The 15,299-nt window shown below is 36.5% G+C and overlaps 1 protein-coding gene across 3 annotated transcripts in view; it reads left to right on the top strand.

Annotated features, from left to right (window-relative positions):
• Nucleotides 1-15,041, top strand: part of SLC35B3 (solute carrier family 35 member B3) — a 30,885-nt gene extending 15,844 nt beyond the window's left edge. For 2 of the 3 annotated variants that reach the window (XM_072853265.1, XM_072853264.1), the window contains exons 7-10: nt 2,244-2,336; nt 2,739-2,850; nt 7,257-7,326; nt 8,416-15,040. In XM_072853265.1, the coding sequence (XP_072709366.1) occupies nt 2,244-2,336; nt 2,739-2,850; nt 7,257-7,326; nt 8,416-8,566 (426 nt within the window). In that variant the 3' untranslated portion in view covers nt 8,567-15,040. Of the gene's footprint in view, nt 1-2,243; nt 2,337-2,738; nt 2,851-7,256; nt 7,327-8,415 lie in introns of all 3 variants that reach the window. The other variant, XM_072853266.1, reaches the window with a different exon arrangement.
• Nucleotides 15,042-15,299: the final 258 nt, after the last annotated feature.

Genomic DNA, 15,299 nt, shown 5'->3' with positions numbered 1-15,299 from the left:
TTTTTTTCTTTTTAGACAAAACTTATGTTTTAATTTGGCATCTTTTTCTCTAAAATTGAGTCAATACAAGAAAATATTTTATTATAACAGACATTATTTGAATATTCCACAAGTAAAAAAATTATTGAAATCTAATTTGCATATTTGGCATGTATTTGACATTTAACTAGAAAATCTAGTTCCTCATTTATGAGAATAGCTTCATAAATGGAGAGAAAATTAGTTAGAAGGAAGCTTCATTTATGACTGAAAGTGATTTAGGTTGGCTCAAGAAGTTTGAGCTGTAAGTTTCTGGAAAGTGGAAGAATATACCTGAAAAGTGTCATTGTATTCTTGTGTTTTATTTTTGTACTTTTTCTTAGTATTCACTGTTGACTGCTGCCAGAGGCAGAGATCTTAGCTAGATGGACCTCACCTGACCCAGCGCAGCCTTCTGTGGCTGTAATCTCTGAAATCCAAAACAAAGTACAATCTGTAACTGTTTTCTTGCCCACTTTGCATCTTGCCAACAGTCATCTGACAGTTGTTAAGTGCCTTACTTGCGATGCTCTTTTTATTTCCAGAACTTTACTTGTTATTCTGCTTTAGTCTGACAAATGTTGGTCTTCATATTGTATACCCGTACTACTTGTAGAGAATCAGTGTAGTGATTAAGGATATAAAGGTTTTGTTTGTTTGAGGCCTGGAGATTTACGCTCCAAGATTTTGTTTGGAGAATTCAGTGCAGGAGTACAAGCAGAATTTCAGAAATCATTTTTCTAGACCTGAAACTGTGGGTGAAAATTTAAGAGGTCTTCTGAATCGGAGATCATGTTTAATGGACAGTGATCTGGAAATAAAATTGGATATTAAAGGAACCTGTCATCCACAGGATCTCTGTTTTGTTGCCAAATTTGGAATTTGCCCTGGATCAAGCAGTTATGAAAAGACAAAAGATGTCTTGTGGCTGAAATAGTAACTACTGCTCTGGAAAGTTACACCTGATTTTGCCTCCTGTGTGATTCTAAGGAAGTGATTTATATCACACTGCCTAACAAGGAACTAGCAATGTGGCACTCATTCTTGGTTGTGAAAAGTGAGGTCTTTGGGTAGTTTGGGAGAAAAGCTGGATGCAGAGGCAAATGAAGAACTAGAGACTAAGTTTTGTGTGTATAAACACTGTAAAATAAGAGCTCTGAAGATCCGGTCATTGTTTTTTAAGAGGTTGAAAGCAGTTCTGTTCTTGAAATGTGTATTCGTCCTCCTTTATTGTAGAGCAGTGATAAGTGTTCTGTTGTCTCATGGCATTGTTATCAATTGTTAATAGATTTGTTTTTGCAAATAATTGAGATAGTATAACAAGAAAACAATTGATGAAACCTGTGTCAAAAGAAGTAGACCTGTAATTGACACTGACTTTTGAAAGTGTAGTAAATCAACGTGTTCTAGGTGGTAATGTGTAGAATAGTTCTGTTCACTGTCTCCCTTTTTCGCAAGAAAAGCCCACTAAATGTTGCCCAAACAGCTGAATGCCTCCCACTGCATGGGAGGATGTATGGATGGGCCATTCCAGCTTCTGTTGTTGCCTCTACGTGGGAAAAGACAGGATGGAGATTCTTTTGTCGCTTTTGTATGAAGCAATGAGTTAAACAAGGGTATAAACAAAATGAAGAGCTTACCTGTTTGCTGAGCCTGTTCTGATTACTGCACTAGGCCAGAGCAGGTCATATATGAAAATCTTGTATGCCATAACCATAATGCAGGTGTGCCATGTACGTGAACTGAAGTGACACAGATGAAACTTATGTGACGCTTCTGGCAGTTCATAGTGATTATGTGCTAACCTTTGCACATTTAAGGTAATATGCACCTTTACTGTGCAGGATAAGCAGCAGAAAATGAAATATGTTTAACATATTATTCAAACTATTTAATTATATAGTTGCGTGAAGTTTTATTTAGGCTGTGAAATCCTGAATTTGAAGGATTTACCACAGTCAACATTGACCTCAGGATATTATCAACTGACTACCTTACAAAACTTTTGTTATGTACTTGTGGGTAGGAAGAACATCTCTAACACTTATTATTCACTTTTCACTGTACATCAGCTGTTATAGAAATTCTAGTAAAAATATCTTTGAAGACTGCAAATTCAACTCTGAGAAGGTGAACATATTAATAGAGCCAAACATTTGAAAACATTTAATTTTGTCCTTTTGTATAGTATCACGTGGTAATTATTTTCTCTTAAACTATTCTAGGTTTTGTATTCCTATTCAATAGGTTTTGTGTATATTTTATTTGGATTAACATGCACTAGTGGATTAAGCCCTGCAGTAACATTTTGCTCAAAGGTAGGTGTAAAGACTTCCTTTTTTCCATGAAAAACCTCATTAGAAAACATTGTTCTGTATGGTTTAGAAAATCTTACCACTTCTCTGAAGTTATATTTTCATCATGTAAACTGGTTGACTTGTATAATTCATACATTAAGCAAGTTGTTAAAGTCTTTGATGTATAAGATAGGGTAATGTTTTAAAAAACAAAATCACAGGACCAGACTTATGAGCTTATAATTTCATTATTATTTTTCCATTATTTAACTAAAATTAAATAAGGATCTTTGCATGAATGCATTGTTGAACAGCTTATTATTGCTCAAGCAATTGATTAAAGTCTGTAGTTTTATGTCATTTTGCAATACCTCAGGGTTTGTTTTACATTTTCCTAACAGGCTTTTTTTGTTGTTGTTGCAGCATCCAGTTCAGACTTACGGTTATGCATTCCTTTTCTCCCTGACTGGGTATTTTGGCATATCCTTTGTTCTAGCGTTGATTAAAATCTTTGGTGCCCTTCTGGCTGTAACAGGTATGAACAAATGATATCTTTACTGCTTTTTGGTATAAAAACATGAAGTAATCCCATTCTATTATTTAGGACAGGGCTTTTGAGAATTGTTCTCACTCTGGCTTTTTTCTGTTCTTTGTGCTGACTGATCGTGGTTTGTGTAGCATGGATATTCTCTAGTAGTATGTGTTTGAGAGCTTCCTGGCCCTTTCTGTGCCACAGTTTCAGCTTTGAAGAGCCTGCTAAGTAATCTTGTGCCTATAGCCTGTGCTGTGTGTTAATGCAGAAACAACGCTGTTCTAAACAGAGGAATTGCAATGGAAATGTATAGCAAGGTGTAAGGAGAAGGCAGGTATTATTTGAAACATGGAAGGAAAAGTAAGGATGTTCCAGTAAGGCATAGTAGGCAGTGTCACAGTCTCTAAACACAGACTTTCTGGAGATTTCCAACAAATGGTACTGCTAGAAAAACTATGAAGAACTCCCCTGAAGCTTCTGAATGTCTATCCACTCTTAGTGGAATGCTGCTGTAGCAATGTTACATGTACACTCCAGACTCAGTTCAGAGTAAACTCAAGCGGAACAAATTCTGACTTTTGTGATGGTCTCCTCAGTTGTTTTTATTAAACTGAAGGGAATAAAGGGTGTGTATTACTTTTGGAAGTCAGGATTTGAACTAAACAAACTTCTGGTGGGCTGTGTAACAGCTGCTGGATTATCTCTAAACTGCAACTTGTGTATTCACAGGACAGGTACAAGTCTATTGTTAATGACACAAGCAGACTCTGTCTAGTCTTTCAGATCTTTTTCTAGACTTCTGATGTAATTGTCCCACAAAAATGGAAGCAGTCATGTTTTCTGTTAAATGCCTAGTACAGCATATGACTGTATCAACCATGTCAGAAGAAACAAATGTCAAGAACTCTGATCGGTAATATGTTGAAAAGATTTGGGCCACTCCCTGGTGTGTCTGCTAGCCGCATGTGAATGTGGAACATTACAAGTCCCTAAAGTACGTCAAAAGTTACTGGAATCCTCTCCAGGCTAAGAACGTCACCAAATGCCATCTTGACTGCTCCTGTGATAGTTCACGCAGAAATAAAAAGTTTCTGTGATGTGGTGTTCTCACCTAATAATATAGTAATTTCCTAGCAATAAATGCCAGTCAGACCTATCTGCACTGACATGCTCCAGGAATGTGATGGATTAGGAAAAGGAGGACGTGAAGCAAGAGGCAGTCACAACCATTATAGATTCTCAGCCTTTATAGATATTCAGACTTGACTCTTATCCCATATGCAACTGGACATACTCTTCACATTGAGTAATCAGTCATCTGGGAAAATCATGTGGAGAGATTGAAATCCTACTAGCTGAGATTGTTTGGCTCTCTATGAATGAGGAAGCCACTGAGCACAATGAGTCTCAGCACCGCGCTGGCAAGTAACATCATCTGGTTATGCTTGGTCTTTACTAATGCATTGGCTGATGTGTGCCTTAGAAACAATGAAAAGTATTAAAACTAAACATACTCTGTGTGGAAGGACAACTGTATGGCTTCAGAGAAGGAAGCGTGTTCAGACCTTATTGATACTATGTCTGCCTGAGATTCTTAATGGAAGAACCAGTATAGAAAATGATTAAATCAAAAGAATCGCTGGTAAGACAGATGCAACAGAAATTGTGTCTCAGAAATTATTTGTACTAGTTCATCATGGCTTGCATCTGTATTTGTGAGGCCATGGCATATTTTAGTATGTGGCGTTATCTGAGTGTGGCAAAGCTAGCTACAGCCAAATGACGTAACTGTATTACAACTGAATGCTTTTAACTTGTATCATTATGAGTTTGTAAAACAGTCAGCTGACTGAAGTGTTGACATATCAGAATGTCCTCAACTGTTGGAATAAGGGGAAATGACCCTCTTGTTGTTTCAACAGCAGTTAATTGTGATGTTAACATTTTTTATGCATCTAACAACACTAAAGAAAAAGTCTGACACTTGATAATTTTTCAGCATCTTCCTGTGCACCTGTTTTCAGGCTGTCCCTAAAATTATTACTCTTTACTATATGCAACTGCTATAGAAATTAAAATTGTTTGTCTGTAGAAAATTATTGCTTCCAAACTTAAAATGTAACTTGAGTGTATTTTTCAAAAATCAGTCATTGCCTATCTAGCTTCTCCTATTATTTATGTAGTCATTACAGTCTGTCAAGAACAGTTACACCAGGCTCATTCCTTCCTCAGGTTACCTTTTCTTAAAACTACAAACACAAGTAGTCACAAGGGCCTGGGCGGGGGGGGAAGGTATAGCAAGATGCCATGGAGCTACTTTCCTCTCTACCCCTAAAAGCTGGTTTCTGTCAGATGATGCTCTACTTCATTTGCAGTATTGGAGAGGAGAAAATAGACAGTTGTTTTCTGACCTGAGGATTGCATGCTCTGCTCTCCTATTAATTGATGCTTCTGCAGCAATTCTGTTTCATGTTTCTATTTAAAAAAGTTCAGTACATCTCCTGACTGGAAATTGGCCCAGATGAGAGGGTTGGTTCATGTATTAAAATATGTCTTTAAAAAAAAATAAATAAGTCTTACTGTGCTAAAAACCATTTAAAAGTGCTGTGGAATAGCAAACCCTTCCCAGGTTTTCTTATGCCTGACCTTGACAATCCTAACACTTGAGCCCTTTCCGTCTTGCCTGTAGCAATGCGAAAATGTTTATTGTGCCTTGGAAGAACACCACATTCATTACTGTCCCTCCCACCCCCCATCCACGCTCCCCCTTCTTGGGGGGAGAGTGGGGTGAAAGAGTTTAATGAAAATTGTATTTCTATTAGCAGAATGAGAAATTATCAGACTTAATTGGGAAAAAGAAGAAAAGGCACTTAATTTAGAAGGAAATGGTTACATAAATATTTTAATTAATAACTGATTTGAAAGAACAGAAATAATCGTAATTAGAAAAACTGAAGTAATGTAACCATTTTTTAAATTATTCATCTGTAAACTGTTTTCTAATTAAAACTCAATTTTCTTTTTCATTCTCCTTTAATTTTTCATGTAATAGAAAATCATTTTATTTGATGCACATAAATTTCTTAAAATGTAAAGAAAATTGTTACTAAAAAGTTGAGATTGGGGCAGATAAAGCCATGGTGAAGGCTGTTTCTTCTACTACAAAACATGCTTTTAAGTAAATATTTGTCTGTGGGGGAGGGTTTGGGAGAATGAAACTTGCTTTATTAGCCATAACAGCATGAAAATACATCTATAGTCATTGGTTCCTTTTGCCAGTATGTTACACTAAGGCTAATGTGGATGTAGTTATACAAGTAAGGCTTTCCAGTACAGTATAGTAAAAGTACTTCATGGTAAGCAAAATATTTTCTGTTAATAAAAAACATAGTTTTCTTCTGGTTCAGACAATTGTACTGGAGTCTTTCTTAAGTGAGAAGCCTGCACTATCATGTAACACCTTCTCAGGGCCTTAACATCCATAGCTAAACTTGGACGCCTGGCTGCATTGTTACTTTTTTTTAAAAAACATTTTGTATAACTTTCACTCATTTATTGATTTGGTTTCAGTAATAAACTATAAAGGTTTCCCAGTACATAATTTGCTAGCAACACTGTATTCCTGTTCATAGCAGATAGCATTGAAATTGTTCAAATAATTGTTGGAGCTGTAGTTAATTTGAGAGTAACCCGAACAGATAGTTTACTTCCATTTTGGTAACAGGATTGTGTTCTCAACTCTTCTTACTACCTTGATTCTTTCTAGTGATAAGGTCACATGTAGAAGAAGATCTCTTAATGTTTTTGATGAAAACTTCCTAATGCATAATCGTTGAAGGCAGATATCCTTGGTCTCTTAGGATTCTAACCAAAATTGTATTTCTCTGCACAGTTAGGTAAATTTTCAGTAACTTCAAAAGAATGACAAGATGCTGATCCCATTCCACTTAAAAATAAAGCCCAAAACACCCCTGAAGTGAAGTTCCACCACATGAGGTGGAAATGGCAAGAGATTTGGTGTATCCAAATAGTGATACCACTTTTTTCTGCTTTAACAGATTAGTTTATACCATCACTTACAAGGATTGTTTGTTGCTTTCAGATATTGTGAATTGATTAGCGTGAAGTTATTAAATAGCAAGTCTTGTTCTGGAAGTTTCTCTGCTGCAGGTACTGTGACTGGAGCTGATACTACTGATTCAATGTACTTATTTCAAATAGCATATGATTCTAGTGCTATTTTACAGTGGACTGGTGCATCTGCAGTCTGTGTTTGCACCAAGGATGATCATCATTTTAGCCAGACACTTAATTATGTAATGAGGTTATCTACTAATATTGAAGACTATATTATGTTCTTTTGCTGTAACTGAATTCTTAAATAAGTAAATCTTTGTTTTCCTCTGCAGTAACAACAGGAAGAAAAGCAATGACCATTGTGCTTTCTTTTTTGTTCTTTGCAAAGCCATTCACATTCCAGTAAGTATTTATAGTTTTAAATGTTTTTTATATATTTTGTAAAAAATTACATTCTTCATCATGGAAATATAACAATAGTAATTAATCATATTCAGACTTTAATTCTACAAATGTTGGCCATCTGGTGTAAATATTGACTGGCTTGTTGATGCTAATCATGGTAGAGAAAATTTTTCTAAAGGTCTGGAAGACAAGCTATTCCATGTGTTGGCATTTTTTTGTTGTTTTTTTAAGAAAAATCTTACATAATATCTAGTGCTTATGATACTTAATAAATTGTTTGTGTACTTTCTCTGTGGAGGAAGAGTTGGCTAAAGGAAGGCATTTTCTCCATTACAGTATTGTTTCCCCTTTTATGAGCTCAGGTTTGAGTTCTTAGCTAGCCCTTTTAAATAACTGCAAGCTTCTATTATCTTGATATATGAAATTGCAAGATTTTTGAGCTTGGGTTTCTTCCCTTTTTTTAATTTCAAGGAAGAGCTTACATTGAAAAATGCAGCTAAGTTGCTACATTGATCCTAATTGCTTCTGGTTTGAAACAAAATAGTATTCAATTTTATTGCTATGTATACATTTATTTGAGATTTAAGAACAAAGCTTACAGCCAAATGCCCAAATGGAATTTACTCCACCTAAAAATCTTGAGGCTTAAAATAATGGAGAGCTGAACAAAAATGTGCTTACATTGGGAAGTGTGGATATAAGGCACTGAGTGAGAACACATTTTGGACCACTAATAGAGTATAGCTCTCATAACTGTATGAAGGAAAAACATACTAGAAGCCCTCAGGACTACTTTATTCATGTGAGAAAGAACAGCTACTGTTTATAGTTATTATTTAACTATAAATGCACCTTAATAAGCTCTCCAGCTAGGATGGGAAAGGGAAGGGTAGAAGGATAGTAATAATAAAGATTCAAGCAAATTCTTTCTCAGAGTCCATTAATTTGTGGTTTGTTTTTTTTTCCTTAAACTCCTCTCCTTAATGTAGGGGCTTTATTTTTATTTAATCCACAAATACTGCTATGTAATCGCTACAGATAAAGTGCTAATGGTAATTTTCCCCCCCTCCTCTCCCTCCCCTTTAGGTACGTGTGGTCAGGCTTACTGGTTGTCCTTGGTATATTTCTTAATGTTTACAGTAAGAATATGGATAAAATCAAACTGCCTTCACTGCATGGTCTTTGGAAAAAAAGTGTGGAAGAAAGAAAAACAAGGACGTTGTCACAAACTGTATAGACAGTGGTTTATGCCTTGTCTAGACTATGACTTACTATTATTATTTTATTGGAACAGTCTTCAACTGATTCACTTTCCAAAGGGAACATTATTAAAACCAAAGGAGATGAAGGCATATTGTCTGCAGATTGCTAGAAATGCACATTTTTGTGAGCCCTTTCTTCAGAGCACTTGAATTCATCGTAAAAGGTGTTGTAGGCCATTGTCAGATGGCATTATCAGGCAATGAAGGACAGCAGCTCCTGGCAGACTGCTAAGAAGCTGCACTCCAAGTGGGACACAGTAGAAGACTAATTTGGGCATTTTAATAATGTTGGCCATGTGGCTGATTTGAGATTAGTGGTTCTTTGTCTTTGTTAATTGTCTAGGCGGGGTAATTTAAATGTAATACTCTATTAAGATTAAATGGAACCTAATCAGCAACTGGTTGACCAAATAGCAATTTTAAAGGTGGAAGGTTTAGAATATGGTATGTTGTCACTCTTTCATTTTAAATAAAAATGTTGGGTTTTTTAAAGTTATTGATTAGATCATCACAGAACTTGCTATTTATTGTAATATTTGAAATTGTTATGGAAATCTTATGGTGTTACTCTTTGGTTATTGCTTTGCAAGTAACAAAAATGAGGTTGAGTTTGTGCAGTCAACACCCATGCTTTTAGAAGGGGGGAATGGGCTTTTAGGCTTGCACAGAGTGAGAACACAGAATGAAAATGTCGTGATTGAAACGGTGGCGTAAGAAGCTGTTACTTGCTTATTCTGTGGTGAAATACAAAATTTTTAGTCACCTGTGGCCCTCCATATCATCGTGGTGTAAAGATACGTGGAAGTCCTCTAAATTAGTGTCATCAAATCAAAACTCTTCATTTTCAATATTGGAGTAAAGAACAACAGCATCTGCTAATGTATTTGGAATATGTATTGTGTCAGTCTGTGTGGTCCTGTGATGAACTTAAGAGGATTAGGGTACAGATAACAATTTTCTTTATTTAATGACAGGAAGAGACAATGTGCTACCAGTCTGTCTTTTTCATCATGAATTTAGGAAGACTAAGTCCATTTATCTCTCTTATTTTCATATTCAACTTGCTTTTGAATCGCTTGCTGTCTCTTTCATTTTATATATTCAACAATAGCACTTTAAAAATACTAATCACCTTACCAGTTTATTGTTCTCATGTCGTCATGATGTTGTTCTGTCCCTTAGGTGCATCTTGGTGTCTGTTCTTTCAACTTAGACAAAAGTAAATTGGGTAATAGAATTGTATAGTCAGGAAGAACGTACAAAGAATTGAAATATCTCACAGGATTGCCTTCGTCCAAAAATACTGGTTTATGAAAGTATTCAAAATGTGCAAAATGGGGTTTCAGACAATTAGGAAGACTTGCTGTTCCAAGGAGCTTGTAATCAAAGCACAGACACAAAATGTGCCTTAAATTTTGCTTACTGAGTTGGTAGCTAGCATGTGCCATATTAAGTGTGTTATAAAATAGAACATGGAATAACATAACCATCTTAGCATGATGGGACAAATAGGTGGAGTGGAGAGCTGCGCTAACGTAACTGCACTGTTTCCAGCACTCACGCTACTCTGGTGTGTCAGCAAAGCCTTTCAACCCACGTACACCCAGTGTTGCCAAGTTATGAGAATTTATCGTGTGTGACAATTTTGTTTTTTAAATTCCCAACTGCTGCATGATTGATTGTGTCCTGGATAAGGTGGAGAGGTGTGAATTTGACGAACAGATACACCTTGAAAGAGAAGGATGGACTGCCATGGCTGTCCATTTTCATGTTGCAGCCAAAGTTATATGGTAAGATATGAAAAAGGGTTACAATTTCAGATTTGATGCAAAAGTGCATTTGGCAAAGTCAAGATTGGATTGATACACATTTCTTTCCCTGTAATATTTATCGACTCTTATATTCCCTTGCATTCTTTTCACTAAATGAAGTTGCTCTTTCCAGTGAGGTTAAGTTATCCATCAAGCTTAAAAGAGGGACAGTTTTTGAACCATTGAAAATAAAGTAATTATGGAACACTTACTGCTCTGTTTGTTGGCTTGGTGGAATTTGGTAATTAGCATTTGAGCATCGTTTTGACAATTTTTCAGTCTCAGTTTTGCCATCTGTGAACTCTGTCTGTTGCTAAACATTATTGAACTTCAGGAAACCAAATTATGTGAAAGCTACCATACATGCAGAAAGTCATAGTAAATATAATTCGTTTGGCATCTGCTTTATATAAATAGATTAGAAGTCACTCCCAAAGTTTCTGACTAGAATTCAGATGTAGTATGTAGGTTGCCAAACTGTTTATATAATCCAGTTTTGTCTCTTTTCTCTCTTTGGAGAGCGTAGTGTTCAAAATAATTTACCTTTTAATTTATTCTCTGTTGTATACAAGACTGAGTTAATGGAGCACACGTTAGGGGAAGTTTTGGTATTTTTTTTAATTAATTTTCTTTTTCTTAACTATAGAAATGTATGTTTTGTTTTACAGGTGTACTTTAAAAAATATTTTTATAGAAAAATGAATATTGTAGGTTTAGTGTCAATAGCATAAATTTAAGAGTCAGGTTTTTATTTTCATAGGTGTGAGTCTGGTACTTGCTAATCAACAATATGTAAGCATGTTAATGAAAATGCACACACAAGTGAGAGTAGTTCATAATTTGCCACCTGTCACGGTCTGTGCAGTTTCATGCTTTCATTGAGATGTTAAGAAAACCTTCAATGCAGTGAATTGCTGTTTGTGTGTTTTGGTTTTTTGTTTTTTTTTTTAATAAGCCTTATAGCACATGCAAGTAAGAGAACCTTACAAACCTCCAAGTGTTCTTATTACAGAATTTTGTTTTAGGATCTTCTGTACTGTATATGTGTGTGGGGTTTGTGTTGTCTATGAATTATGAATAAGGGCTTGTCCACAAAGTAACTGTAAATTCTTTATTTTTCATGTAAGAGCACTTATATTAGGGTGTTGATTAACCCTTCCTCATGTTGCTATGTAGGCTGATCATAATAACTTTTGCATTGTATATTCCCTGGCTCCTGGCCTCTTTATAGTAAGCATTATGAAACTACAGAAAAAAACAGTGATTCCGTCACCATAAAATTTATTATCTAAATATAATGTGAATTAGTTGCTTCTTATTCTTATGCTACACTTATGCCTTCTCCTCTATACAGAAAAACTGTGATATAAGAGTTTGTTATAATGGGATTGAAGTTCACACTAAAATTTAAGGCTGCCCAAGGTCTCCATTGATGTCAGCAATCTACCTCTGTGACACCCTCTACTTCTGCCTCCTTTGGAGGGCTGAGGGAGCTCTCTTTTCCTAAATTAGTATGCATTTGCAGTTGCTTTCACATTACAATTTTGCATTTATTGGGTACACTCGAATACCGAAGTAATTGACTGTGCAGTGGATTTCTTCAGTATTTTAGTACATCAGTATCATCAAACTGCTGATTATTCAGATACCTATATGTGAATGCAAGTGTGGAAGAACTAATGCTCTGACACCCCCCCCCCCCCCCAAACCTCCTGATACTGCGTTAAACTGTTTTTCTTAACCTTGTTTTACCACTCATGTGCTTTGAATTTACCAAACATTTTAAGCTGAACTTAAGCATACGTCATTCCTATTTGTCTTCCTTACTTCCTTACTTGTCTTTCTTACTTTTGGATGCTAACTCCCTTTTTAACACGCTCTGTTGATGCACAAATGGATTGTTTCAAGTTTCTATTCCTGCATTTAAGGGCTCACATCATATTATTACAGATTGGTCACATTCCGTATTTTCTGCTTCATATCAGTTATGACTGTCTGGATGAATCTTTTAAGTCCTTTTTTTCTCCATGAAAAAATCTTTCCTTTTATACTTTGTTATTTTTGGAAAGGTCTTGATGAGTACATGTATGAGTTAACTCCTTGACCTCATTCCATCTTCCAAGAAAATCTCTCTTCTCCTTTGCTTGCCTTTGAGAACTAAAGGAAGAGGAAATAAATTATTGCAAGTGCTCTTTTTTCTTTAGTAAGTGCCTTCCTTGCTAACCTGGTTTGTCTTAATTGTTTCTTTTCTTTCTGCTTCCCGTGCTCCCAGGCACAAGCAAGCCGTTCTCTTATGTTTGACCACTGCTTGTTCAGTCATGGAAACTTTTTGAGTTGTTTACTGTTCTGGAAAGATGTATAGAATTGCATGTATACTCTGGAGGGCAGGAAATAATAAGTAAACTTCACAAGTTAAGGAAGTAATTAAATGGATTCATACTTTTTTTTCTAGAGGGATTTTATATATGGTTTAGGTAATAGCTCAGAATTTGTTAGTGGAAGGGGTTTTTTTCTTTTACATTTTACCTGTTTAAAAATCTTTATATTAATTTTAATATTTAATATAAAACTCCTGACTATTCAGGCAGTTTATAGACATTAATTTTAGTCTTGCCTATAAGGCAGAAAAATCCTATCTCCATTTCACTGATGAAGCAGAGATGGTAACTTGCCCAAAGTTGCCTTAGTCTGTGGTGAGCAGGGAACAGACGTTAATACCCTCAGTTATTCTATGCCCCAAGTCCAGCAGAGCCCTTCTGTACCTGAAATAAACCAGTACCATTGTAAGTTCGGTTTTCTTTTACCCTGGTATTAGAGATTTTAAATTGTTTCTGTTCTGTGTTCTACACTAGCATAATTTAAAGTGAAATTAACGCAGCCATAAATAGGCTTCCTGCATTTTGTTTGAAGCTTTGCACTGTGTGCATTGTTATTGTCTTGTTGATTTATTCTGTTTTCTGTGAACACTGCTATGGAAAGAAGCCAGAGAGAGTAACAGTCGTAGGAGAAGCATAATACCCTTCACTTTCAGGTGACTGGTCTGAATTTAGTCCACCTTGCTACTGGTCAAAAGCTGCTGCTGTTGGAAGACTCTGAGGAATTGTCATAATGTGAGGAATTGAGTATAATGATGTCATGCCCAGTCTGTATCTCTTTGCCATTCACTTGCAGAGAAGCAAAGACAGTAACGCAATAAAGAACATTCATGCACAAATACTCAGCTTAGAATATAATGCTGACTTAACGCTTCTTTTCTATACCTGGACAATTTTTGCTGTTTTGCTGTTTTTTCTTAAGGTATGATAGTAATGTATTACTTCTCTACACTTTTGGATATTTAAATATTTTTTTCTTTGTTAGATTTCTCAGTTTTATGCTTCCTCTTCTCTTGTTTTTTTATTTTGAGTGTAAAGTTTTACCTTGTAATTTTCATTACACCTGTAATAATGTGTCCAGTTCCGGGCACCCCAGGACAAGAGGGATACGGGGCTACAGGAGAGAGTCCAGCAAAGGGACACAAAGATGATGAAGGGACTGGAGCATCTCTCCTATGAAGAAAGGCTGAGAGAGCCAGGACTGTTCAGCCTGGAGAAGAGAAGGCTCAGGGGAATCTCATCAATGTGTATAAATAGCTGAAGGGAGGGTGCAAAGAGGATGGAGCCAGGCCCTTTTTTCAGCAGTGCCCAGTGACAGGACCAGAGGCGACAGTACAAACTGAAACACAGGAGGTTCCCTCTGAACATCAGGAAACACTCTTCCACTGTGAGGGTGACCAAGCACTGGCACAGGTTGTCCAGAGAGGTTGTGGAGTCTCCATCCTTGGAGATCCTCAAAAGCCATCTGGACGCAGTCCTGGGCAACTGTCTGTGGGTGGCCCTGCTTGAGCAGGGGGCTGGACCAGGTGACCTCCAGAGGTCCCTTCTCACCTCAACCATTCTGTGATCATAAATCTTCTGATCTTTGTCCAGGTTCTAATACTTCCACTTTTTCTCCTGTTTTCAAAGTGTTAATAAACGTATTTAAAACAAGTATCTCTGGGTTGGCTACGGTAACTTTGTTGAAGCTGAAGAAACCATGCTGACAATGCCCAATGGTGTGATTCTAGCTGAATAGTGAGTAGCTTCAGAGCACAAGCCCCTTGAGACAGAGACCTTCATTTGGTAACTGCTGCTCAACGCAAAATGAGAGTATGTGCATCTCAGAGCAAATGCAAGAAACTGGTAGATGAAATTGATGTTGTCAACACAGAACTATTTGAATGTACTTATTAAGGAGTTCAAAGTTGCTTTTGATTTTGTGCATTTAGCTCTTCCATGCTATTGAGTGTTGGTACAGCATCTGATCTTCAGTTGGCTGTTAGAAGTGTTGCTACACCTCTTGCTGCCTTTTAGTTGTCAGCATTTTGCATGACCATGGTCAGCTGTGGTAGATGCCGTCATACTTGTTCAAAACCCAGGTATAAATACAGTTCTGTAGTATCAGGTATTTACACAAGCATATCTATGCAAAAATCTCTATCGTATAGCAGTCCTAGTTCTGTATAAAACCCAAGCAAAATTGCTATGTCAGGTTGCACACTTGAACCACAACAGCACTGGAACACACACACGCACAATAAATGCCTTTGTTAACCATTGTACAATCTCTCTGTCACATGGTAATCTGCTGTTTTACCTGTAACTGCAGCAGTAAAGGGAAAATTGATCAAATAAATGTCCCCTGGGCTTCTGTTAGTATGGTACATCTGAATAAAGTGTTGTAAATGTGGCTTTTGCTGCAAACTGTCTCCTGGAACAGACTTGGTGACAATGTGTTCTGGGTGAAATACCCCGTCAGGCATGGGAGAGGTCTGCAAGATAGCAGGCTTTGGATATGTGCCAAGTCTGGTTGATTCTAT

The sequence above is a fragment of the Ciconia boyciana genome, chromosome 2 (assembly GCF_034638445.1).
Source record: "Ciconia boyciana chromosome 2, ASM3463844v1, whole genome shotgun sequence".
Taxonomy (NCBI): domain Eukaryota; kingdom Metazoa; phylum Chordata; class Aves; order Ciconiiformes; family Ciconiidae; genus Ciconia; species Ciconia boyciana.
This window is presented reverse-complemented; position numbering and strand designations above follow the sequence as displayed.